The 27,693-nt window shown below is 39.3% G+C and overlaps 1 protein-coding gene across 1 annotated transcript in view; it reads left to right on the forward strand.

Annotated features, from left to right (window-relative positions):
- LOC126187798 (uncharacterized) overlaps positions 1-27,693 on the forward strand; it is a 123,243-nt gene that overhangs the window by 37,325 nt on the left and 58,225 nt on the right. The window contains exon 2 of the mRNA XM_049929078.1: positions 25,599-25,806. Within this exon, the coding sequence (XP_049785035.1) occupies positions 25,599-25,806 (208 nt within the window). The remainder of the gene's footprint in view (positions 1-25,598; positions 25,807-27,693) is intronic.

The following is a 27,693-nucleotide window of genomic DNA, read 5'->3' on the forward strand; positions in this document are numbered from 1 at the left end:
CATTGTCTTCGCACTGCGTTTGGCCGTTTTATGAGCTAAACCATTACTAACCCATGAATAAAGTGAACCCTTTTTCATCTGCAGTCCAGTGCATACGTTTGGCTGCTCACTAAAATGCCTGTTTTTTTTTTTCACTTTTGGGCCTAACAAATACATAAATAGACAAGTATGTGCAAAAGTACCCAGTAACTGTTAAACGTTGGAGAGACCAGTAGAGTGCAAAGCTGTAGGAACAAACTAAGATTAGAATACCGGTTCCCAAAACAGCTTACGAATAGGTACGTAAAACTGGAAATAGTAGGAAGAGATGGACAGTATCAGGCTAATCGCAAAAAAATGGCGCATTTCCGTAAACATCAATCGCGAGTTGCAAGTTTTAATGTTTCTCGAGTATCGCTGCAATATATACCAATTTCCTTTTATTTTCATGAGGCAATCACTTAATATTTACGCCAAGCACATAATAAATTGGATCAATTTGCTCTCCATGATATTCGAAATGTACCATCCGGCATAACAGAGTAACAAGTGACGGAGGCACAAGGTAAACATGAGTATGTTATCGAGAGATTCACCAGATTACAGCAAAGCCAAGGTGACTGAATCTCCGGATGAAGCGTTGGGTAGTTAGTATCCTCTTTGTAGAGATAAGATGGTTTTGTCTGCCATGATGGATTAAGAAATGAAAGATCGAGTTATTTCACTACCTAACATCTGCATTTGAAAGACAGCTGAGCAAACACCGAAACTCTCCCAGTTACATGTTATTGCAACAGTTGTTGCAATCACAAGGCCAAGAACACATCTCACGTGTATGCCAGAAATTACTCTTTGTTACAGAATGTTGTTAAATCAGCACTTGCGTGTAATAATATTAGATACATATTTCTGATTGTTGCAGGTGACTACAAAAACTTTTCCTGACAAGAACATGGAAATTGTCAGTAATATTGTGTCTGTGAGTGCTGAAGCTGGTAGTGTGGACAAGTAACATACAAAAGTGGGTCCTCATAGTCTCTTCACCACGTGACCAACTAGGCGATACTAAGGTTGTTGCACAATTCTGGACACTATATAGACAAACGTAAACTGACGGAAAAAAGCCAAAAGTCCAAAAAATAATCAATGTAGAGTAATTAAATTTTTGGAATACATTTGTCTAGATAACATATTTAAGTGATTAGCTTTACACAGGTTAATGTAAATTAACTGATCACAGGTTAATGTAAGTGCAAGGTAAGCCATTGCAAATGTGAAATTCTGGTACATAAATAACCAGTGTAACCGGCAGAATGTTGAATGCAAACGTGCATCCATTGTGTTGTACAAGTTCATGATCTCATTTTGATGGATGCAGTTCCATGCCTGTTGCAACTGGTGGGTCACACAGCAATGGTCAATGCAGTTTGAGGATGACGCAAATAATAGGGTAAGAAGACACCACCCCACTCTGCATTGTTGTCAAATTTATTCAAGATGGAATGGGGGCACCACCCCACTCTTCACTGTTGCCCAATTTGTTCAAGATCACCCCACTTTGCATAATATCAAAATTGATAATCCCTCGTTGACCTGTTGTTCTGTTCCATGTCACTCCTCCCATTCCCCTTAACCTATTGTACAGTTCTCACTCCATTCTGCATGGTTGCCAAATTTATAATCCCCCTTAACATATTGCTCTGTTAAGTGGTTTTCCATGTCACCTCCTCCTCCGGTCGGAAATGCCCATCCTTTCTCCACTCCAGAAACCCTGCACATTTCTAATATCAAATTAATTGACTATTTAATTATATTGATAAAAAATTTGGTGGGAAATACCTCATACACTCTGATGACATTATGGGTTGTCCTCTCATAGTTAGGTCAAAATCGTTACTATCTCCACTGGGAATTACCCCAGCCCTAACCGCCCTCCCCCACTTCTCTGTCCTCTCCTGCACCTGGAAACTGGCGGGAAAATGACTCAATCTGTAATGGAGAGAAAGGAGCTCATGATACAAAATTGAAATCAGTGTCAGTTATGTAGCAGAGGATACACTGTTTATTTATAAAATTCAATTTCCAGGGGTTGTATCTCTCTATATCAGGGCTTCACAACATACGTGGTCACGGAGCAAGCTGTGAGAAGCAAGGAGCGAGCACGGAGCAGCATGAGCACGCTACCCCCACTACCGGACCAGAGCGGAGAGTGGGGAGAGTCACGTGGGGCACACAACAGCTGCCGCCAGTCAATGTAAATCCGCGGCCACCTGCAGGGATATCACTCACGAATTATTACTGTGACAAATGAAACAAATAAAGGAGAATGTACACGTGCCACATAATTTTATTAGCTTAGTGTATGCCTCTACATTCGTATTAATTTGTGAACTGTTACACAATAAAAGGTGTCACTGAAGTGTGGGATTCTCTGTTATCTTGTACTTTTTGCCCTTTACAATTGCGTCTATGTTCGGAGTATTTGTTCTTGTGCATCGTAGGCGCAGCGTGCAGTTTAAAATTCGATCAGACAATGCGTTTCTCAGGCGCGTCTTGTTACGTTTCATTGCAGAGAACAGTTATCCACAAACATCCATGGAACTGAACATTGATATTATTGTAGCCGCCAGTTTGTGCAAATGAGGAAATCTATCCTGAGGGAAGTGTCTGTAAAATTCCAAAATGTTTTTCTTGTTCTGAAATTTGCTCTGTATGCTCTGTCACACTGCAGGTCAATAATTTCTAGTTGCAGCTCAGGACGAATCTCTTCAATATTCGCTGAATATGGAAAGGAGAACAGATCAGAATCACTGTCTACTGCTGTCAGATCTTGAAAGCGTTGATCAAATTCTTCCTTAAGGGCAACTAAACTATGTGAATAACGTTCACAGTCTTTGTGAACATCTTGCTTGGATGATAATTTAGGAAAATGAGCTAGATTTCCTCTTTCCAGCTGACTCACCCAAAGTGTCAATTTCACTTTAAAAGCTCGTATTCGATCTATGAAATGAGTAATTAGCAGATCTTTACCTTGTAGTGAAATGTTCAAAGCATTCAGATGGCTAGTTAAATCTGCTAAGAATGCGAGATCACATTTCCATGTAGGCTCTTTCAATTCAAGAACACACATGTTATTTATTTCCATGAACATATTTATCTCATCTAATAGGGAAAAATTCGATTTAATAATTCGCCACGACTAAGCCAGTGGACTTCGCTGTAATAAGGCAGGCTACCATACTGGCTTTCTACATCCTCAAGAAAGCTTTTAAATTGTCTGTGTTGTAGCCCATGCTTCCTTATATAATTGGCTGTACGAACAACAACACTCATCACATTTTTTAGAGTGATACTCTTTGCACATAAGTTTTCCTGGTGGATCACACAGTGAACGCCCCTTATTTCATTCAGCACGGTCAGTTTTTGCATTTTCTCCTTCAACAGCGCAACGAAACCTAAGTTTTTCCCTGTCATCGCAGGTGCACCGTCTGTAGACACTGAAACTAAAGAATTCCACGACAATCCTATATTTTCAACACTTTCTTCAACACTACTTAAAATATCACCTCCGGTTGTAGTGTTCTTCATGGCTACTACATCGAGGAGCTCCTTCCTCACCTGAAGAAATATGGAAAGCTGCGCTGTTCCAGTGATATCAACACTTTCGTCCAGAGGTAGAGAATACGCCATAAAATCTTTATAGATATTTGCAAGCTGGCTCTGGACGTCGTCTGCCATGTCCTGTATGCGATGCATAATGGTCATGTCAGATAATGGCACAATCCGAAACTGTTCAACTTGAGATGGACACAAATGTTCCGCTGCAACTACCAAACATCTTTTATTAAATCGCCATCAGTGAAGGGGTCCAGTGATTTTGCTAAAAACAAAGCAATTTTGTAGCTCATTCTGAGAGCTGCCTCAGTTGATTTTTTCTTCGTCATCCAGATCTTCTTCGGATAGCTTCCTTTTAAGTTTAATAACTTCCTGTGCACGATCTGGTCCATCACATTTTCCACTTCCATAGTCTTTCGCGTGGTACGACATATAATGTCGCTGCAAATTAAATTTCCTAAAAGAATTCAGCGTTTTGTGACATACTAAACATTTTGCAACACCATCTTTTTCTGTAAACATACACAATTCCTCCCAATGAGGGTGGAACTGCGAAAGCATGGTTGGGGTTACACAACGGCGACTTGACATGATTCTTAACCAGCGAAGTGACTGTTATAGCTGATCGTAGTACTTTTAACGTTACACAGTCGGCGCGAATTCAATAGGCATGCTGCGGTCCTATTCATACACGCGCGCATTTCCCCTCCCTCTCCTCCCTCCCTACTCCGCAACCTTGCACCTGCTCGCGAGCACGTGCCTGAGCAGACGCGAGTACTCGCGCTCAAAACCGGCCAGTTGTTAAGCCCTGCTCTATATGGAGGGAAAAGCTCACATCTAGCAACTACATCTCATAATTATGTAATTACACTGCTGCAGTTGCAGGCATTGTTTGTTGGAAAATTTTCATATGTATGTTCACCGGGATCGACTGAGCTAGTGCACAATGCCACCACCAGAGGACATCCCACCCCCTATCCTTCACCTCCTCCCTCTCCACCCCTCACACAATATAACTGGCGGGAAAAATCGCTCAATCCGCACTCAGTGGACGGACTGAAAGAATCTCACGACAGGAAATTGAGTTACATTGCAGAAGATACAATAACATATTGTTTATTTATAAAATTCGATTTGCATACCAATATACAGGGGTTGGATCTCATTATTTGGAGGAAAAAGGACGTCCTAAGGGGTGAATAGCTTGGACATCGATAGCTGTAAGGGGCATGAAAGATTTTATGTGGAAACTATGTCCATTCATAAGAAGGATATAGTTTTACGTGAATTGATATTTCCAGGGCCACAGTCATCAGGAGGAGGCATTTGCACTACTTCGCTGATTGTCAAATGTCACCAGAAGGGCTGGTAAATATGTGGCTGGTTTCTTAGGATGACACTACTTTTTGTCTGGGTGCATGGTGGAGGTAGAGAGAGGCCAGCTTAAGATGCAAACTGACACTGATCCTTCCAGACTGGTGGGGTAGGGTACAACAATGCGGTTGACCTAACCATATTTTTGTCTGGACAGGTGAATAGCGAAATAATACTCAGTATGTGTTGCCAGCCTTCGTGATCGCATGTGTTACCAGTGTTCTTCGATTTTTACATGAAAATGTGAGAAGATTCAATATGTCGAGTGTTTGCACTGGACGATTATTCCCCCCCAACCCCCGCATAACAACTGATGTAAATTGACCTGTTGACAGCTGAGTGGTCACGGCGGTGGTCTCTGTGTCCTCTGAGCATCTGGGAGATAAACATGCCGCTGCCAGCATAGCCAATGCGTGGCGGTGGCTCACGGTGGTCTACAGAAGTTTCTGCAATCTCTGACATCTATTCATGATAGGTACTATGGAATGGATTGTGGTTTAAGTGTACGTGTTTACTAAATACCTTGTCCACATGGCGACAGTGCTATGTGTGGCGTTGAGTGTTTCTCAGTACTTCCCAGGGGATTCTGTCTTAGAGAGGAAAGTTGAAATGGTATTTGTTTAAATAACGGTGGATTTGTTGTTGATACTATTATATCACACAGTAGCCCCTTGCCCCCCCCCCCCCCCCATCTTCTACCTGGTGTAGCCGAGAGAACCAACTTGGAAATTCTATACTGGTAGTGCTTTAGAAAATACACATAGTGAACCTATATGTGTTTAGGAACCACACGATCATGACAGTATAAATTCCCATCGAAATATGAAGTTAAAACTATCATTCTATACAGCACTGCTTAAAATCGTGGCCTCAAATTCCCGATTGATCAATTTATTGTTTCCAATAGTCGTACTGCGAGCACACTCCAGTCAAACCCCTGCCCCATCTATTGCAAATTATTTAAGGACATAGCGCAATTGACTTGAAATTTGAAATTCTCACTACCATTTTCATCTACCTCCAATGTAATGGATTTCCCGCGAAACGACCTAACTGTGCCAGTATCCACCAATAGGAGACAAGGACAATCCAGAAGGAGGAACAGTAGGGCAGCTGAAGGATCGAATCCTGGATAGCCCAGAATTTCCCGCAAAAATGCCAGTCGTAGTATCCACCAGTGGGAAGCAAGGAAAAACTGCTACACACAGAGGGTATCGATTTAATTAATTAGTCAATTGATTTGATTGAGTGGGAGTAGCGCAAATGGACTATTTCCAAGACATTTACAGCCCAGCATTTGGGGGGGGGGGGGGGGAGGCACGGGATTTGCCAGGTATCAACTACTTTGTTCAGAACAAAAGAGGGGTTAGTGTGGTTACCGGTGGCATATGACAGACACTCGCTGGTCAAGGTGTAACCTCTTGAGAGAGACAGACAGACAGACAGAGAAAGAGAGAAGAGAGAGAGAGAGACCATTTGTTTCGACGGGAATTTCCGAGGCATCAGTATCAAAGAGTTGCAGTCACCTGATGCTTTGTCCAATGGGAAGTAACCCAAAGGGCGAGGGGGTATGGGAGGAGGGGATTGGAGGGAGGAGGGATTGAGAGGTTACTTCTATGAGTGTCCTCTGCTGTTGGCATTGTGAACTAACTCAGTCAGTATCCACACAGCAGGGCTAGCACATAGAGCAGCTGCGTCAACTGTCCTGGTGTGTGGAAGGTGTGTGTTTGGGACCAAAACAGGAAGTGAGTCTGGTATCAAATCTCAAGGGAAGCCAACATCCATTATCATGCATTCCTCCACATCCAACCATTGCCAGTCCACCACTTGGGACTCAAAGTGTTGCCAGAGGTCCAGTGCCTGTGGTGTGGTGCCGCGCACATGAATACATGGTTGGGAGGTTTTTTGCCACATATGTTTAGTGTGATCCGTAACAGTGTAATGTGTGGTGAGCATTTATGTTGACATCAATTTCATGACAGTAATCCTTTTCGATCAGAAAAAAGTGATTTACTTAAGTATTTAATCATGTCTTTTCGATGTATTTTACAGGACCTGCACCTTCGAAAATCAAGTAAACTGTGGAGAATGATGAGCTTTTCCCGCCAAATAAAGATATCCAACTCCTGTGAATTATGCAAATTAAATTTTATAAATAAACAATATATTATTATGTCCTCTGCAATGTAGTTCAATTTCCTGCCGTGGGATCCTTCCAGTATATCCACTCAGCACAGATTGAGCGATTTTTCCCACTAATTTTTTTGTGTGAGGGGTGGGGAGGGAGGAGGCAAAGGATAGGAGTAGGATGTTCTTTGGTGGTGGCATTGTACATTAGCTCAGTCGATCACTGCATGTCAAGGCGAAGACACATATGAAAATTTTCCAACAAGACAATGCCTCCAATCCACAGCAGTGTAATTACATAATAATGTAGTTGCTGGATGTAAGCTTTTCCCTCCAAATACAGAGATCCAACCACTGAAAACTGAATTTTATAAATAAAGAGTATATCCTCTGCTACATAACTGACACTGATTTCAATTTTGTATCATAAGCTTCTTTCTCTCCATCACAGATTGAGTCTTTTTCCTGCCAATTTCCAAATGATGGAGGGCCCAGGAGAGTGGGGGAAGGAAGTGAGGGCTGCGGGATTCCTTAGTGGAGGCAGTAAAAATTTTGACCTAACTGTGTCAGGAAAGTCCTTGACATTGCAAGAGTGGATGAGATATTTCCCTCCAATTTTTGATCAGTTTAATTAATTATTCAATTTAATATTGGAAGTGGTGCAGGTTTTCTGGAAGGGAGGAAGGCTGGGGATTACTGAGAGGGGGAATCGGTGATATGGAAAACCACTTAATAGACCAATAGGTTAAGGGGGATTATAAATTTGGCAACTATGCAGAGTGGGGTGAGAACAGAACAATAGGTTAAGGTGAGGGGTGACATGGAAAAGAACAATCAGTCATGGGGTATAATCAATTTGGCAACCATGCGGAGTGCAGCAGTGCCCTCATTCAGTCTTGAACAAACTGGCAACAGTGAAGAGCGAGGTGGTGGCTTCATTCCATCTTGAATTAATTTGACAACAATGCAGAGTGGGGTGGTACTCCCATCACCCTATTACTGGCACTGGAGTTGTTGTCTGATGATGTACCACATGTGATCAATTGGAGACACATCTGGTGGTCGAGCAGGCCAAGGAAACATTTCAAGAGGATGTAGAGCATGTTGTGTTACAACAGTGGTATGTGGACAAGTGTTATCTTGTTGGTAAACTCCGCCTGGAACGTTGTTCATGAATGGCAACCAATCGCCTTGAAGGTATTTCTGGCAAACATCAACTCAACAAGTCCAGTCTCAAAGCCAACTCATGACCGTTACAGCGTGTATTTACAGCAAACCTAACTTGCATCCTCATAGTGGCGCTACTAGCATCACTCTTATGCGACTAGCGCGAAATTTGAATAGACATCGTCTTTCGGAAGTAAAAACACATCTAGCAACTTTCATTTATGTCACACGACTCCTTCTTGGTGTTGCGTTTTTTCTTTATTTTGTCACCGTCTGTATATATTGGCACCAAATTGCATCACAATTAAGCTCAACGCCCACTGTTGACGTGTCAAACGTTGGGAAGGCCGTTACACCCCATCTTGCTAACATTTCACCCTTTCATTTGACGCTCTGCGCTGCAGGGCAGAACCATGACACCCAGCGCTGAAATCATGCATGTTACTAATGGGTGGTCGAGAAAAACATTTCAGGCACATTGCCACTCAGAATCGACATGAAAAGGCCTCAGGAGGTGGCATAAATGGCGTCAGTGAAATCACACCTTCCATTGAGGCACTGATTCCCTTGGTGGCACTGGACAAGACTCTGATGAAATTTGGTGGCAATGTGACATCATTCACCCACCTTACACTTCACGTGATCTTCTGAGCTGTGGCCTTTTTCAGATGTGTCAAGACCTTGCTGTCTGAAGAGTGCTGAACTGGAGGGTGACGTAACAGGATGCCACGCTTTAGTACCATTACAGAGGGAGGTTGTAGGCAGCTTAGTGCCAAATTCGATTGCCACCTTCCATTCAGTCACTGATGAAGGTGGAACAGTACTGCAGCTACTCTGCATGAGTGCAAATGGTCAGAGTACACAGAAAACGCTTTCCCCTCTCACACTACCCATTTTTTCCTTTTTTTTTGTGGCACTTGCCAAGTTCTGTAGTGGGATCTTACACCACTGCATGTGCATTTGTAATGCTCCTTTCTTCAGAGCTCCTGTAGCTTTGCACCATGTCCTACTTGCTTCCTCGTTTAGAAGCTGCACATTGTTAAGCCCCCTTTTTAAACGATCGAATTTATTGATTTATTGTCTGTATTGCTTAGTCAGACAGATGACTCTATTGCAGCGACCATAGTATTTCAGGCCAGTTCACACTGGTCGTCACGGCACTGTCACATCACAGAACTGTCATGTCAAGGTGTATTCACACTGCCCGTCACATCATGGCACGTCAAATCAATTCCAGTCACGTGATCTCAGCTCGCATGGCTATCCTCAACTGCTTTTTTTTTCCCGCGGGAATTGCAATCTTCACAAGATAATTTTCAACTGTTTTAAGTGCGAAGAGCACATACACAACGTGGTAGCTTATATACATGGATGCTGGAGTCCACTTTTGTACAAAAATGAAATATATTGGACTCAAAAGGTTTGCATCTTGTAAGGGTGGCTTGTATATCAGAGAAGGAAGACAGAAGGGCAAAACAACACAAAAAAGAGTGTGGGTCCAAAAAAAGTCACTACATAGGGCAGACAGGGAATTTCACACTACACAAAAATCTCTAGGAAGAGGAATCTTCATTTTATATTTTAGAATGTCGAAGGATTAACTTTTTCATTTGTACAATCAAACTACAACCAAAATTACTAAAAGAAACACAGTGTTACGAGCTGCCATCACATCCCATGAAAAATTGGTTTGTTTGAATAGGATTGGGGAGAAGAGAAGTTTGTGGCACAACTTGACTAGAAGAAGGGATCGGTTGGTAGGACATGTTCTGAGGCATAAAGGGATCACCAATTTAATATTGGAGGGCACCGTGGAGGGTCAAAATCGTAGAGGGAGGCCAAGAGATGAATACATTAAGCAGATTCAGAAGGATGTAGGTTGTGGTAGGTACTGGGAGATGAAGCAGCTTGCACAGGATAGAGTAGCATGGAGAGCTGCATCAAACCAGTCTCAGGACTGAAGACTACAACAACAACAAGGTTAAGTTTCGTTGTTAGTCCAGTGTAATTTTTTTTTTTTTTTTGTGACAGTCATATCTCCCTCAGTACCTTTCCCTTTAAGATTTATAGATTTTCTTTACTTAATGTATTTGGCGTTTAATAGTTCAAGTGCCTTATTTGTACTGGGTTAGCTAGTGAAACCATATACATATTGGCCATTGATGCCTGTTAAACTGTTTCACACACATCCAGTGAGGCACTTAACAATAAAGAAGCCTGCCACAGGCACATATTTAAACGATTTGCAGTGTCTGAAGGATTCAGTCCATTTCTTTGTTAACACTACAAATGCCTGCCAACATATAAATAAATTCCACCTACTAATCGATGTGATTCTACCCATATTACTTTTTTCACTTCAAGTTTCAGTTATATTGCAATGCATTTTATTATAAAATGTTACATAACTTACCGCTATGTATCAAAATCCACTTAATAAATGTAGTAAGAGCAGTTATGGGAACTGTCTGCTGTGCAGTTTGGCAAAGTGAGGTTATGAGGGGCTATCCTTTTTGTGAAAAAATCTAAATACAGTAACAAAATGTAGGAACAAGCAATGATAATAGACTTTATTAATGACCAAAACAAAATCCATAGTGGACATTCGTGTGAAAAGTCGTGTAGTGAATTCTCTGTAGGCCTACCCATGAGAACTGAAAGTATTGTATTGTATTGTATTGTATTGTATTTTATTGATCCAGGCAATCATAGTATTGTACAGCTGTACATATGATATTGGATAGGTCAAGAGAGCTATTTACAAGTAATTTTTACAAATTGATTTCTACATTATTTTGTAGCAAGGAAATTATCTATCTTAAACAAAACAGTTAATACAAATTTTTACAAATTGATGTTTACATTATTTTGTAGCAAGGAAATTATCTATCTTAAACAAAGCAGTTAATACAAATCATAGAACTGTAAGGTTGTACATATGATACTGGACACGTCAAGGGAACATATTTACAAGTAATATTTAATAAATTGATTTTACATTATTTTGCAATGAGGAAGTTAGCTATCTTTAACAAAACAGTAAATACAAATGTTGTATGGTAAAATACAAACAGCCAATACAAATGTAATAGTAAAGTAGTCCAGTGTATTTCATAGACATGCACAGTATATAGTAATCCAGTATATTTTATAGACATGCACAGTATATAATTTTCAGACCTAATTGAACATTTCTCATACTGTTTACATTTTTAACCCCTTTCAAAAAAATGATCAACTGCATAAAAACAATGGTCCAAGAGATATTTTTTTAACTTATGTGAGAAGGCTCTTGGGTTCTTTGTTGCTTTGATTTCATTGGGTAAATTATTATACATTTGTATCCCAACATTTAAAACACTTTTTTGGTAGCAGGTAGTTCTGGACTGAGTCATGTGTAGGTCAGATTGCTGCCTTGTTGCATAGTTATGAATATCTCCATTGAATTTTAGTGTGCAGTCATTGTTTAACAGGTATGACTTGACAAATGAGACGATATTATAAATGTAAGCAGAGGGCAGTGTCATAATGCCATTTGTTTTGAAATGTTGTCTGCATGATTCGTTATGTCTTAGATTACATATTATGCGTATTGCCTGTTTTTGCATTTTGAAAATATATCTACCTCCAGGTGAGTTCCCCCAAAATATGATTCCATACTGTAATGTAGAATGGAAGTAAGCATAATATACATGTGTGAGAACAGATTTTGTGACTGATTTTTTGAGTATTCTTAAAATGTAACACACAGTTGAGAGCTTTTTTGAGATATAATTTGTGTGAGTCTCCCACTTAAGATTTCCTTCAAGCCATATGCCAAGAAACTTGACAGAGTCCACACACATAAGCTCTTGGTTATTTAGAATCACATCAGGCATTTCTTGTTTTTGGGATGAGAGTCTGAAGTTGATGTACGTTGTTTTCTGTATGTTTATAATCAGTTTGTTCTCATTGAACCATTTGCTGAGTGACGACATAAGCGGTTTAATTTTTAGGTTGAGGTCCTCTGTATCAGTACCTGTTATTAGTATACTTGTGTCATCGGCAAATAGTGTGGTATGTCCTGTAGCAAGTATAGTTCCAAGTGTCTTCCATACATTTCAAAACACATACATTTAATTGCTCAAGAAAGTATATACGAGCAAACACATCAAACAAAGTCTAGAACTCAATATAGCGTCTTTTTAATTCATTATTTATCTTTTGTTTTCTTGCTGTGAAATAATATCAAAAATAATTTTTCCTGTCAAGTAATTCTGTCTTTTTAACTGTTGAAATAATTTTCATTAAAACATGTTTATCTATTTAGGTTCTTATTCATGCATACTGTAGGCTGTTTCTCTACAAAATGCAAATACCTTTTTGCTTTCAGATTTTCGTCTTTCTTGTAGGAGGTCACTGCAGGGATAATACCAAGGCCTTGTGCAACCTTTTTAATGTGTCATGAAAACAAAGCAAAGAACACAAGAAAGATTAAGAACAAACGAAAGCACAATATCCATTTCTACAAGACGAATGAGCTCAGCCAGAATAGGTTCACTTCAAGCGTTAGCAGACGCCGACACTTTCTGCTGTTACTGCGCATGTGCAGCGGCAACATATTCGGAAATAGAACTCCACACTCGGCACAATTATTGACGTCACAGAAACATTTGCTGCTAATATAGCGGGCACGAAAGGTGCATGCATTTGGAGTAATCGATTTTGACCAGAAAGCCGGTAAAACGGGTTTTAGCAACCTTTTCCTGGCTCCTGAAATACACTGCGGGAACAAACTTTTGCCCCAGAGGTCACCGTGGATCCTACACCCCTCAAGGGATGCCGGCTAACTTCCGGAATTCGTGAACTCCAGACGTCTCCATGGAATTCTTTACATTCAGGCCTTCCAGTGCATCCAAAACATGAGCAGAATGAAGGCGTTTTCATTGGCCATTTCCAGCTCCCAGTAATAAGCTTGGAATTTCTAAAGTCATTGGGGGAAGAAGCAACAAAACAGTTATTCAATTAGATGCAGTAGAATCTGACAGACTGGTGACTATCACCAGACTTCCAGAAAACTACCATCTACACAGTCCCAACGATAGCAAGGGCAGTTATGTGTGAGAACTACCACACAATCAACTTTACAGTCATGTATCCAAGACAAGAATAATATACTGAAGAATGGAAGGGAATATTGAGTATCTCTTAAATGATAGTCGGTTTGGCTTTAGGAAAGATAAAGGCTCCAGAGAGGCAGTTCTGACATATTTTGTCATAATGGAAGCAGGACTGAAGATAAATCGAGACCAGGATTTGTCAGTCTAAAAAACGCATTCAACAAAGTAAAATGGTGCAAGATGTTCGAAATTCTGAGAAAAATAAGATAAAGCCATAGCACAAGGTGAGCAATATAAAATATGTGCAAGAACGAAGAAGGAATAATAAGACAGGAAGACCAAAAATGGAGTGCATGGATTGAAAAGGGTGTAAACAGCGATACAGTCCTTCGGCTCTGCTGTTTAATCTACACGTCAAAGAAGCAATGATGAAAACAAAAGTAAGGTACAAGAGTGCAATTAAAATTCAGGCTGAAAGGATATCAATGATAAGATTCGCTGATGACATTGCTGTCTTCACTGAAAGTGAAGAATAATTACAGAATCTGTTGAAATGAGTGAACAGTCTAATGAGTACACAATATAGACTGAGGGTGAACCAGAAAAAGACAAAAGTAATGTGAAGTAGCAGAAACGAGAACAGTGAGAAACTTAACGACAGAATTGGTGATCATGAAATAGACAAATCTGGTGATCATGAAATAGACAGATTTAAGGAGCTCTACCTCCTCCCATGAATCATGCACCTTGCCATTGGTGGGGAGGCTTGTGTGCCTCAGCCATCCAGATAGCCATACCATAGTTGCAACCACAACAGAGGAGTATCTGTTGAGAGACCAGACAAACATGTGATTCCTGAAAATGGGCAGCAGTCTTTTCAGTAGTTGCAGGGGCAACAGTCTGGATGATTGACTGATCTGGCCTTATAACATTAACCAAAACAGCCTTGTTGTGGTGGTACTGCAAATGGCTGAAAGCAAGAGGAAACTACAGCCACAAAGTTTCCCGAGGACATGCAGGTTTACTGTATGGTTAAATGATGATGGAGTCCTCTTGGGTAAAATATTCTGGAGGTAAAACAATCCCCCATACAGATCTCCGGGTGGGGACTACTCAGGAGCACGTCATTATCAGGAGAAAGAAAACTGATGTTCTACGGATTGGAGCACGGAATGTCAGATCCCTTAATAGGGCTGGTAGGTTAGAAAATTTAAAAAGGGAAATGGATAGGTTAAAGCCAGATATAGTGAAAATTATTGAAGTTCAGTGGCAGGAGGAATGAGACTTCTGGTCAGGTGAATATAGGGTTATCAATACTAAATCAAATAAAAGTAATGCAGTAGTAGGTTTAATAATGAATAAAAAAATAGGAGCGCAGGTCAGCTACTACGAACAGCATAGTGAATGCATTATTGTAGCAAAGACAGACAGGAAGCCCATGCCTACTTCAGTAGTACAAGTTTATATGCCAACCAGCTCTGCAGATGACGAAGACATTGAAGAAATGTATGATGAGATAAAAGAAATTAGTCAGATAGTGAAGGGAGACGAAAATTTAATAGTCATGGGGGACTGAAATTCGATAGTAGGGAAAGGAAAAGAAGGAAAGTAGTAGGTGAATGCGGAATGGGAGTAAGCAATGAAAGAGGAAGCCACCTGGTAGAATTTTGCACAGAGCGTAACTTAACTAACACCTGATTTAAGAATCATGAAAGAATGTTATATGTGTGGAAGAGGCCTGGAGACACTAGAAGATTTCAGATAGATTATATAATGGTAAGACATTCCCAGGGGCAGATGTGTACCCTGACCACAATCTATTGGCTATGAACTGTAGATTAAAACTGAAGAAACTGCAAAAAGGTGTGCGTATTTAAAGAGATGGGACCTGGATAAACTGAAAGAACCAGAGGTTGTAGAGAGTTTCAGAGAGAATATTAGGGAACAATTGACAACAACAGGGGAAAGAAATACAGTGGAAGAAGTATGGGTAGCTTTTGAGAGATGAAATAGTGAAGGTAGCAGAGGACTGAGTAGGTAAGAAGATGAGGGCTAGTAGAAATCCTTGGGTAACAGAAGAGATATTGAATTTAATTGATGAAAGGAGAAAATATATGAATGCAGTAAGTGACGCAGGCAAAAAGGAATAAAAATGTCTCAAAAATGAGATTGATAGAAAGTGCAGAATGGCTAAGCAGGTATGGCTGCAAGACAAATGTAAGGATGTAGACACTTATATCACTATGGGTAGATACCGCCTACTGGAAAATTAAAGAGACCTTGGGAGAAAAGATCACTACTTGTATGACTATCAAGAGCTCACATGGATAACCAGTTCTAAGCAAAGCAGGGAAGGCAGGACGGTGGAAGGAGTATATAGAGGGTCTATACAAGGGTAATGTACTCGAGGACAATATTATTGAAACAGAAGAGGACATAGATGAAGATGAGATGGAGATACGATACTGCATGAAGAGTTTGACAGAGCACTGAAAGACCTAAGTCGAAACAAGGCCCCAGGAGTAGACAGTATTCCATTAGAGCTATTGATAGCCTTGGGAGAGTCAGCCCTGACAAAACTCTACCACCTGGTGAGCAAGATGTATGAGACAGGCGAAATACCCTCAGACTTCATGAATAATATAATAACTCCAATCCCAAAGAAAGCAAGTTTTGACAGGTGTGAAAATTATCGAACTATCAGTTTAATAAGTCACAGCTGCAAAATAATAACACTAATTCTTTACAGACGAATGGAAAAACTAGTAGAAACCCACCTCAGGGAAGATCAGTTTGGATTCCATAGAAATGTTGGAACACGTGAGGCAATACTGACCCTACGACTTATCTTAGTAGATAGAATAAAGAAAGGCAAACCTACATTTCTAGCATTTGTAGACTTAGAGAAGGCTTTTGACAACGTTGATTGGAACACTCTCTTTCAAATTCTGAAGGTGGCAGGGAGCGAAAGGCTGTTTATGGTTTGTACAGAAACCAGATGGCAGTTATAAAAGTCGAGAGGCATGAACGGGAAGCAATGGTTGAGAATGGAGTGAGACAGGGTTGTAGTCTATCTCCATTGTTATTCAATCTGTATATTAAGAAAGCATAATGGAAAAAAGAAAAAAATGGAGTAGGCATTAAAATCCATGGAGAAGAAGTAAAAATTTTAAGGTTTGATTGATTGATTAATTTATTCATCCATTTTCATCTACAGCTGCACAATGTGCAAGGGATATTTGGATTTTGTGTTAATTATTAACAGTTTTACATATAATAAATCTTTGTACATAATAACACACATTAATAGATCAATTAATGATGAATACTTAAATAAATGTTGTTACGCTATATACAGAGACATAAAATACAAATGTTCTTCTGAATGAGGCTACATTGAGTAAACACACAAAAATTTAGCTTTGTAGGTATTCATTTACTGCGTAAAAGCAGTGATCAACCAAATATGACTTCAGTTTTCATTTGAAGTGACCAATGTTTTGTATGTGTTTAATGGTATCTGGTAAGGCATTGTATAGTTTGATACTAGGATGGATAAGGCTGTTTTGAAATAACTTTGTGTTGGCGCTTTGAACATGTACCTCCAACTTTTGTCTTGTATCATAGCTGTGTATTGTGTGATTTTGAGTGATGAGTGGTCTTTTTGTATGTAAGTTTTGCTTTAAATACATTATATTTTCAAGTATATATATGCAAGGAAGTGGCAGGATCATCCTTTTTTGAAACAATGGTCTACATGATCTGCGATTATCTACTCCTTCCATTATTCTTATAATTTTTTTTTTAATTTTGAATGTTTTGATGGCATCTCCAGAATTTCCCCAGAACATAATCTCATACCAGAGGTGAGAGTGTACAACTGCATAATATACACACTGAAGGGTGTTGTAGCTGGTATAATTTTTTAATGTATGCAGCACAAAACAAGAAGTACTTAAGTTTTTGTTCATTTGCTCAAATGTGCTTTCCATTTCAAGTTGTCTTGTAGATGAAGTCCAAGAAATTTCGTACAGGCTGTTTTGGCAATTGTCTGTCGATACAGCTCTAGTTTGGGTGATATCAGATTTTTTGTTTTTGGTGTGTGTATACCCATAGCTACAGTTTTTCTGTGTTTATTATTAAGTCATTGTCATCAAAGTAACATGTTAGCCTGTCAGTGGATACTTTTAGGTTTTTTACAAGAGTTTCTTCTGAGTTTCCTGTAATGAGAACACTTGTATCATCAGCAAATTGAAATATTTTACTGCTGTCATTGCTTATGTTTAGGTCATTTACATAGAGTCAAGAACAGAACAGGACCCATTACTGATCCATGTGGCACTCCATATTTAACAGTCACTAGCTTAGAATTATATTTCCTAATGACATTGTCCCTTTCTTGATCTATTTCCACTTATTGTTCCCTGTTCTTAAGATAAGAGCTGAGCCAGTTGTTAGCTGTTCCCCTAATGCCAAGATTTTCTAGGTTTTGTAGCAATTTGTCATGATTTATGGTGTCAAATGCCTTTGACAAATCTAAACATATGCCCATGGTAAGTTTTTTGTTGTCTAATGCTATCAGCGCCTCTAATAGAAAGGAGTGAACTGCTGACTCGGTTGAGCGGTTTGCTTTAAATCCATGTTGCTATTCTGACAGAATGCCATTATCCTCTAAGAAGTCTGTTAGCCTCTTATTGAAAAGCCTTTCTAATATTTTTGAGGAAACAGACAGAAGTGCCAGTGGTCTCTAGTTGGAAATAGCATCATTGTTTCCTTTCTTGTATAATGGCTTTACTTTTGCTATTTTCAAACATGAAGGAAAAGTTCCTGTAGCAAAAGATAGGTTACATAGGTGGGTTAAGGGCTCAGTAATCAAGTCCCCACACTTCTATATAATGAAACCAGGTATATCATCTACACCTGCAGAGTGTTTCATTTTGAGACTTTTTATTGTAACCCATACTTCTTCTACATTTGTCGGGTACAGAAACATTGATCTGCTTGAGACTTTTTTCCCTGTTTCTGTATGCTGTTTGCAGCAAAGGACCTGGAAGAACAGTTAACAGAATGAACAGTGGCTTGAAAGGAGCAAAATGAGGATAATGGAATGCAGTCGAATTAAGTCAGGTGACGCCGAGGGAATTAGATTAGGAAATGAGACACTTACGGTATGGTAGTAGACGAGTTTTGCTATTTGGGGAGCAAAATAACTGATGATGGTCGATGTAGAGCGGATATAAAAAGTAGAATGGCAATGACAAGGAAAGCGTTTCTGAAGAAGAGACGTTTGTTAACATCGAGCATAGATGTAAGTGGCAAGAAGTCGTTTCTCAAAGTATTTGTATGGACTGTAGCCATGTATGGATGTGAAACATGGACGCTAAATAGTTTGGACAAGAAGAGAATAGAAGCTTTCGAAATGTGGTGCTACAGAAGAATGCTGAAGATCAGATGGATAGATCGTGTAACTAATGAGGAGGTTCTGAATAGAACTGTGGAGAAGAGGAATTTGTGGCACAACTTGACTAGAAAAAAAAATCGGTTGGTAGGACACGTTCTGAGGCATCAAGTATTCATCAATTTAGTATTGCAGGGAAGTGCGGAGGATAAAAATTGCAGAGGGAGACCAAGAGATGAGTACACTAAACAGATTCAAAAGGATGTAGGTTGCAGTAGTTACTCAGAGGTGAAGAAGCTTGCACAGGATATAGTAGCATGGAGAGCTGCATCAAACCAGTCTCTGGACTGAAGACCACAACAAAAACGACAAGGAGCTCTTCTATCTTGCAAGCGAAAGAAACCGTGACAAGTAAAGCAAGGTGGAGATAAAAAGTAGACTAGCACAGGGAACGAGGGCATTCTTGGCCAAGGGAAGTCTGCTGGGACCAAACATAGGCCTTAATTTGAGGACGAAATTTCTGAGAATGCATATTTGGAGTGGTAGTTGATCGTGGACTGTAGGAACAGTAACACAGAACTGCAGTGTCTGAGATGTGGTCCTACAAGAGACCAAACATAGGTCTTAATTTGAGTATGAAATTTCTGAGACTGTCCTACAGTGATATGGACGGCTGAATGCGTCCTGAGTCGCCAACATCTCACTGCCATGGATGAGTTACTTCCACATCTCGGATAATAAGAAAGCTTCGAGAATTTATCATACATCATATGTGCCACATTGCGTGCTATCATTTGCAGGCAACTTCGTTTCAATGTCGTGAATCATTTATGAGATATGACGATGGTTATGTCCACTTGATTCGCGATGTGCAATGACGTGATTGGGCGTGTCTTGCGGGACCGTCTTTCGGAAATAAAACCAATTACTCGGCAACGAAATGAGGTATCCTTCTGCTCTCAGTTTTAACTAAAATTTCGATATTATCTACGTTTCATTCACTGCAATGTATTAGCTACAGTCAACTATGCACAAAATCAGCGCAATGTGTTTTTACCTCTGCAAAATCTTTAAACTTTTGCACAATGTTTTCCGTAATTTGACGCAGCACAGTAACTACGGCATATAACGAATAGAAATTCAGTCCTTTATCAGTCGAAGTTATTAAATTGTGAGATGTGCAAAAATTAAATTTCTTCACCTATAGTTTTCAAAAATTCGGATGATAAGTACTACTTCACATTGCCTGAAACGCTGTCTCTCAACGAAGGCAATGAGTTATTTAATTTGATGCAGCACAGTAAGTATGATGGACAACGAAAAGAAATTCAGTTGTTTATCGAGTGAAGATATCAGACTGTAAGATGTACAAACATCAATTTTTTTTCACTTAATAGTTTTCGAAACATCGGATGACAAGTATTTCATATCGGTCGGAACATTGTCTCTCATCACAGGTAACTTTTTACTTAATTTGATGCAGCGCAGTAAGTATGACGGATAATAAAAGAAATTCAGTTCCTTACCGAGTGAAGATATCATACTGTAAAAAGTGCAAAAATCAAATTTTTTCATCCAACAGTTTTCGAAAAGTCGAACTATAAGTGTTTGATATCGGCAGGAACGCCATGTCTCAATACAGGCACCAGTATTTGGTGAACAGTGTAACCATTAACAAAAACATGCTCAGTACAGAATGCAAAAAGCTATCTGCAGTCGTGAAAGGGATAAACCATGATGGACGAAGGAAGGTGGACATACAAAACAGACTTGCACAGGGAAAGAGGGCATGCCTGGCCAAGAGCTGTCTGCTGGGACCAAACATAGGCCTTAATTTGAGGATGAAATTTCTCAGAATGCATATTTGGAGTGGTAGTTGATCATGGACTGTAGGAAAAGTAACACAGAACTGAAGTGTCTGAGATGTGGTCCTACAGAAGAACGTTGGAAACTAGAAACTAGGTGAATTGATAGTATGTTAAGGAATGAGGGTTTTTTTTTTTTTCGGAGTTGGGAAGAAAGGAACGTTTGGAAAACACTGAAAAGGAGAATGGGCAGAATGATAGGTCATGAGTTAGAGCGTCAGGGAATAACCTCCATGGTACTGGTGGGAACTGTAGAGAGTAGAAACTGTAGGGGAGAGACTTAATACATCCAACAAAGAGTTGAGGATTTAGGGTGCAAGTGCTACTATGAGATGAAGAGTTTGGCTTAGCAGGGAAATTTGTGGTGGGCTGTGTGCATCAAACCAGCCAGAAGGTTGATGACACAAAAAAGTGCTGCTTCTTGGCAGGACTTTTATAAATTTTCTGTAACCAGTGTCAGAAAAAACTGGACATCATGGGGAAACTACTTGCCCTCGAATTCAGACTGATAGGCTCTGACTGTAATGCATTTAGGAGCATCAGGGAAAGCCTGGCCTGTCATCTTCCCCCTGCAACCAGGAACTGGCTGAGGCGACTACAATGTTGCAAAGAGTAGCAATTACAATAGTGCATAGAGTAGCACACATGGGTCATGAGGAAAATATAAGTTATACATTCCCTAAATTACTGTGAGAATTCAACAATGATTCAGATTTCACAACACAATCTGTTTTCAACAGTCGAATCTACAATATTTTCAAGTATGTAAACCTTCATACTCCTTATTCCCATGAATTTCACCAGACTTTCAGCTTCAGTTATTGATACTATGGATGACAGATTAAGCCATACATTTTTTTACCCAATTAATGGGTCAGAGGTAGCCAGTTCTCCTGCAAAAAGTACTGTGTAAGCTTGTGAGTGCCCTATTTACTTACTATTGCAAATGGTTAGCAGTTTACATCCCTGCTGGTATGACAGTAAATTGTTCTGTCTGTGTGTTTGTTAAATTCACTCACCCTAGCATTATTTCAAAGTGCAGCCATATGCCACATCTCTTCCTTATATTACCTGCAATTTCACTATGCTATACAGGTGGATGGTGTGCTAAACAACATTCCACAAGTTATGAACTTGACTATATTGTAAAATTACTCAGTTATACCATTCCCAGTTCTATAAACAACACTTTATTAGCTTTATAAGTGGCTAAAGCAGACTGTTGGCAAGCCATTACAGTAGATATCAGCCTCAATATTTCATGATAGTTACACAAGCATCTCCGCAAACTGGCTGAAGGAAGACAACAATGTGGTGGATGTCCATGCCTCGTCACAGAACATGGAGCTTGGAGGACTGCCTGCTCTGTGAAGTAAGATTGACGGTCTTCTGTGGTTGATCTCACACAGTAAAGTGCTGGTGCAGCCACAAGTGTTCTACATTTAAGCCTTGTTGAACATAGGGCTCCACATTGTATGATCCCTACATGTTCCCATGTTGACCCAGTGACATCATCAATCAAGACTGTAGCTGGCTTGGGATCATTGGCATTGCACTGTGGGTTAATAGTAACATGTCACGTGGTTGGATGAATTATGTTTCCTGTTATACCAGGTTAATGGTCATGTCCATGATATGCTGTCATCCAGGCAAATGGCTGCTCAACACATGCATCAGGTCACGCACACGAGCTGTGGAAGACATTCACCTGGCATTGCATGGCGTCGTGACAATTGTGCACTACGTAAACATTGTTGCAGACCACCTGCATCCCTTCATGCTTGATGTCTTCCCGATGGTGATGACATCTTGTAGCAGGATAACTGTCTGTGTTACAAGACCAGAATCATGCTACAGTGGTTTGAGGAGCGTGGTAGTGAACTCACACTATAGTGTTGGCTACCAATCTTGCCTGATCTGAATCCGATGGAACACATCTGGGATGCTATTGGACATATAGGGGACCAGCACCTAATCATCGGTGTAGGAAACCAAGGACAAATTTGGAAAGGGGGCTCAAGTTCACAGAGAATAAATAAAAACTTAAACGTTTGCCAACATGATTGTGATCTTGTCAATGATAGTATAGGTTTTGGAAGAGCAGCTGAATGAATGGGTGGTATCTTCAGAAGAGTTTACAACATGAACATCAACAAAAGTAAAGCAAGGGTAATGGAATGTAGTCAAGCTGGACCAGGTGATGCTGTGGGAATTAGTAGTTTAGAAAATGGGGTGCTAAAAGTAGTAGATGAATTTTTCTATTTGGGCTCAAAATATATAGTGACCAAAGTAGAGAGGACGTAAAATGTGTACTTATATTAGCTGGAAAAGCATTTTGGAAAAAAAGCAGTTTGTTACAAAGGATATAAATTTCAGTGTAGAAAGTATTTTCTGAAGGTGGACTATATCACTGTATGGAAGTGGAACTAAAACAATAAACAGCTCAGACAAGAAAAGGATAAGAGTGTTTCAGTGCAGTGCTGCAAAAAAAGCTGAAGATTGGATGGTGGATAAAATAACTAATGAAGTGGGGAGAAAAGAAATATTTGACTCAGCTTGACTACAGAAAACTATCATTTGAAAGGAAACATACTGAGTCATTTCAGTATTGGTAGTTTGTGCTTCATATAGCGTCTATAAATTTCTAGACATCAAGGCTCTAGGAAACTTGATGTAACATCACATAACTTCAACGTTTTTGTATTAATTTCTTTTATCATTTTTTATGTTCATAAAATGTTAGCTTACTTGAAGCTGTTAAGTACTTTTCCTGTAAATAATCAGCTTTGGTTGACAGCTCTAAGTAGAGAACAGAGTTAATTAATTACATAAACAATCAAACTTCATAATTATTAAGTCAGAAATGACTATCTTTCAATGACAGTATAATCAAAGTTTGGCGATATTGGAGAATAACATTTTCAGTCAAAATATTTAATATTTGCATGTATATGAAGTTACATTCATTTCAGATGCAGGTTTCTGAAATATTTATTGTTCATGAAATAAAATATCCACAATATTTTTCTCTAGTAAATCTTCTCAGGTCAATGTTTATTGTCTGCAAGATACAGGGTTAAATTCCTCTATGAGTATGACTGCATAAAACACCAATATACTCTGTGTGAAATGGACATCTTCCATTAACCAATGTTTTCATTGCATCAGTTACAGGTCCAATTAGGAAGATTTTGATTTCAATATTTTTTAATTACTAATAAAGCACAATGAGGTTCTTGATAATGCAGATCCCACCTTCTCACTTCTGCTGGCTGTAGGTTCAAACATGGCAGTGGCCTGCACAGCTAAGTACCATTTTCACAGAAAACTACAATGCCACATTGTCACGTACAACTCCAAATGAAACAGAAAATAAAATTATTTGTTCATTTGGAAATAAATGTAACATAAACACATTGAAATAATATTTTATAAGTATTTACTTGATGTAACTCATATGGGGAAGACATCAGTGTTGCTATCAATAATTGTAACAGCACAAAATGTAGAGGATAAAAATTGTTGCATGTGGAAACTCATCTTAAGGCTTGACTACTGTAAGCAAGTTAAACTGGATGTAGGTTACAGCAGTCATTGAGAGGCAAAAAGGCTTGTACAGGAGAGCCCAGCCACAGACTAACATAAACAGTCACTACAGACACTGCTGTGAAAGTTATTATTATTTGACTGTTGGAACAACACTAGCATTCTCGTGGTGAGAAAGCCAGCTGTAAGCTTGATGTTTGTTTTTACTTATATGTGTACTTAATTAAATATATAATCACTATATTTTTGCATTCCAGTCATCAGTAAATTATCAAGAGATGCAAATTGATTGCGACATAAGCTACAGCTTATTCATGAAGAAATACTTTGGAATATGTGGACAGTTGCATCTAACTCAGCTGAATGCAATGTAATATAAACACAGCATTTTATGCTTGACAAGTGTATATTTCTTCTGCTGGCTGTTCTTAGTATGATAGCCACCTTTTTTGATGTGGAGTTTTTTTGTATGGAGTCTAATGATGCACACTTTTTTGCACTTTCTTACACTTCACTCTACTTTCTAATACACAAATATTTTTGTAAATGTCATTATTCTTTCTCTTCAAAAGATGGCTGTGTTGAAGTTCTTACCTTAGAGGTAGCAAGAAGTGGTTTCTTCTGTGTTGGGAAACTGTATTATCGCTTTTGACATTTAATTATCGTGTCTGTGTGGCTTTTTTTTCCAGCTACAGTTATGGTTGTTTATTTGGTACATTAAATAATGCAAGTATTGCATTCCATACAATTTTCCTACATGTCACATTCAGTGATTTTGCTGTTAATGTAGTTAGCAAAACTTCACGTTGTTGGGTAGATATACAATGTCTTTCTGCAAAGATTAAGATAACCTTATATTTACTAGTCAGTTTTTGTTCTTAAAGGAAAAAAAAACATTCTTCAGTAAATATTTGTATGTTACAAATGCATTATAATTAAACTGTTCTGTACTGTAGTGTGTCATAACTAACAGGGTCCTCAGGAAACTAAAGAGGGACAAATGCTGTGTAGTTTTTTAGCAACTGCCAATTTTTATTATACTTCATATGTTACTTTTTGTAAAAACTATGTTCCAAATCAATGTAAATGATACTATTTGCACTTATCTGATATCGTATTCAGAAGTGTAGCTTACTGTCCGTTTGGAGCACTGCTGTCTCAGTGTATAACAAAAATGAACAGGAGTGTTGTGACTGCATGCATCAGACTTGGTCTAACATAGACAGCTGAATCAAACCAGTCTCCAAACTGAAGACCACAACAGCAACAACACCACCACCTTATGGTTATGACCGAATGTTGAAACACAACCCATGACTTGTAATTGATTATACAATGAAGAATTTCATCGCATTACATTGTGTTGTTTGCAATTACCAGTAAAAATGCCATTCTGGAAACTGACATGTGTGCTTGCACTCTTGTCAGGCTGGTGCGGCAGCTGCACCAGACAGATGGGCCAGTGCAGCTGGTGGTGGACACGGATGCCGGTGCTGATGATGCGGTGGCACTGCTGATAGCACTGGGCACACCAGGTGTCTCTGTGGAAGCCATTACCTGTGCCAATGGCAACACAGCGCTTGACAATGTGGTCGCCAATGTCCTCAAGACGCTAGACACCGCGGGCAGGCTCGATGTAAGTACACTTAGGCCAGTTCCTACAGCCCATCTTCCCAGCATACAGCAGAACTCTTGCTCGATGCAACCTGTCTTTGCTGCACAGGTGGGAAGTCCCACATTTGGTAGCAGAACTGCTGCCTGTCTGAGTGTTCTCAATGTGGAACTTTTCATTTCCATAAAGTTTCTCACTCAGGGAGCAGTTGTAGTTGCTGCAAGTGTTGTAAATGTGAACAAATTCAAAATACAGAAAACAAAAGAATTGTTTCTATACAATATCTATTTCTGTCAATGACACCATGTTTGCACTTACTTTTTTTGGTTTCCAGTCCTCCAAGTAGTTTGATTTAGGCCATCATAACATTCTCTGCTATGCCAGCCTTTTCATCACAGAGTAGCACTTAAACATGATGTTTGCAATTACTCATTGGATGTATTCCAATCAATGTCTTCCCTCTCAGTTTTCACCCTCTACAGGTAGCCCTAGTATCATGGAAGTTATTCCCTGATGCCTTAACACATGTTTTATCACCCTGTACCTTCTTCTAGGCACACATTCCTTTCTTCACCAGCAACACAGAGAAGCATCACATTTCTTATCAGTTCCCCAAATTGTCAACATCTTTCTACAGCTCTGTGCCCTAAATACTTCGATTCTCTTCTTTTCCAGTTTCTCCACCTTCCTTGATCCACATTGATCCAATGCTGTGCTCAGGATAAATATTCTCAGGAATATTTTCAATATGTTCATGCCAGTGTTTTATACTAGTTGACTACTTTTATCTGGGAATGCGGGAATGCTTTCTTTGCATGTGCTACTCTGTTTTTTATGTCCTCCTTGATTTTTCCTTTGCTTCCAGGCAAGAGAATTCCTTTATTTCATATACTTTGTGGTCTCCAATTTTAAGTTTATCAGCAATTTCATTTCTGCTACTCCTCATTACTCTTGTCTTTCTTCAGGTTACTATTACACTGTATTCTCTGCTCAGCAGACAGTTCATTCCATTCAGTATGTCACATAATTCTTCCTCACTTTCACTCACTCAGTATGTCAGGTAATTCTTCCTCACTTTCACCTAGGACATAAATGTGAACAGAGAATCTTATTCATTGATATTGTTTTACCCTGAATTTTAGACCCATTCCTAACCTATGTCTTATTTCCATCATTACTTCTTTGATGTATAAATTGAACTGTAGGAAGAAGGACTGCATGCCTCTCTTATATACTCTTTGATCGGGGCACCTCAGTCTTGGTCTTCCATTCTAATTCTTCCGTCTTGATTCTGGTATATTACATGGCTTTCCCTATGGCTTACTCCCAATTTTCTCAGAATTTCGAACATCTTGTACATTTTACGTGGTCAAACACTTCTGATATGTTGACAAATCCTATGAATGTCTCTTGATTTTTCTTAAATCTTGCTTCCATTATCACACGCAGCGTCAGAACCGCAGCTGTAGTGCTAAACTGATCATCAGCCAGGAGCTCCGCAGTTTTCTTTTCTATTCTCCCATATAGTATTCTTGTCAGTAACTTGGGTGCATGAGACATTAAACTGGTTGTGCTCTAATATTCACACTTACCTGCCCCTATTATCTTTGGGATTTTGTAGATAACATTCTATCTGTCAGTATGTCAACAGGCTAATATATTCTACATGTCAACTTGAAAATTCACTTGATAGCTGTTTTTTTCAGTGATCTTAGAAATTCAGAATCAGTGTTATCTTTGCTTTCCTCCTGATTGGATCACAAGTCTTCCAAAGCTCTCTTAAACCCATACTCTAATATTGGTTCCCTTATGTCTTGTCTTACATTTCGACTCCCACTTTTTCTTCTATCATTTCATCAGAAAGCTCCTCCACCTTGTGGAAGCCATTGATGTATTTTTTTTCTTCACTGT

This window comes from Schistocerca cancellata, chromosome 5 (genome assembly GCF_023864275.1).
Source record: "Schistocerca cancellata isolate TAMUIC-IGC-003103 chromosome 5, iqSchCanc2.1, whole genome shotgun sequence".
In the NCBI taxonomy this organism is placed as follows: Eukaryota; Metazoa; Arthropoda; class Insecta; order Orthoptera; family Acrididae; genus Schistocerca; species Schistocerca cancellata.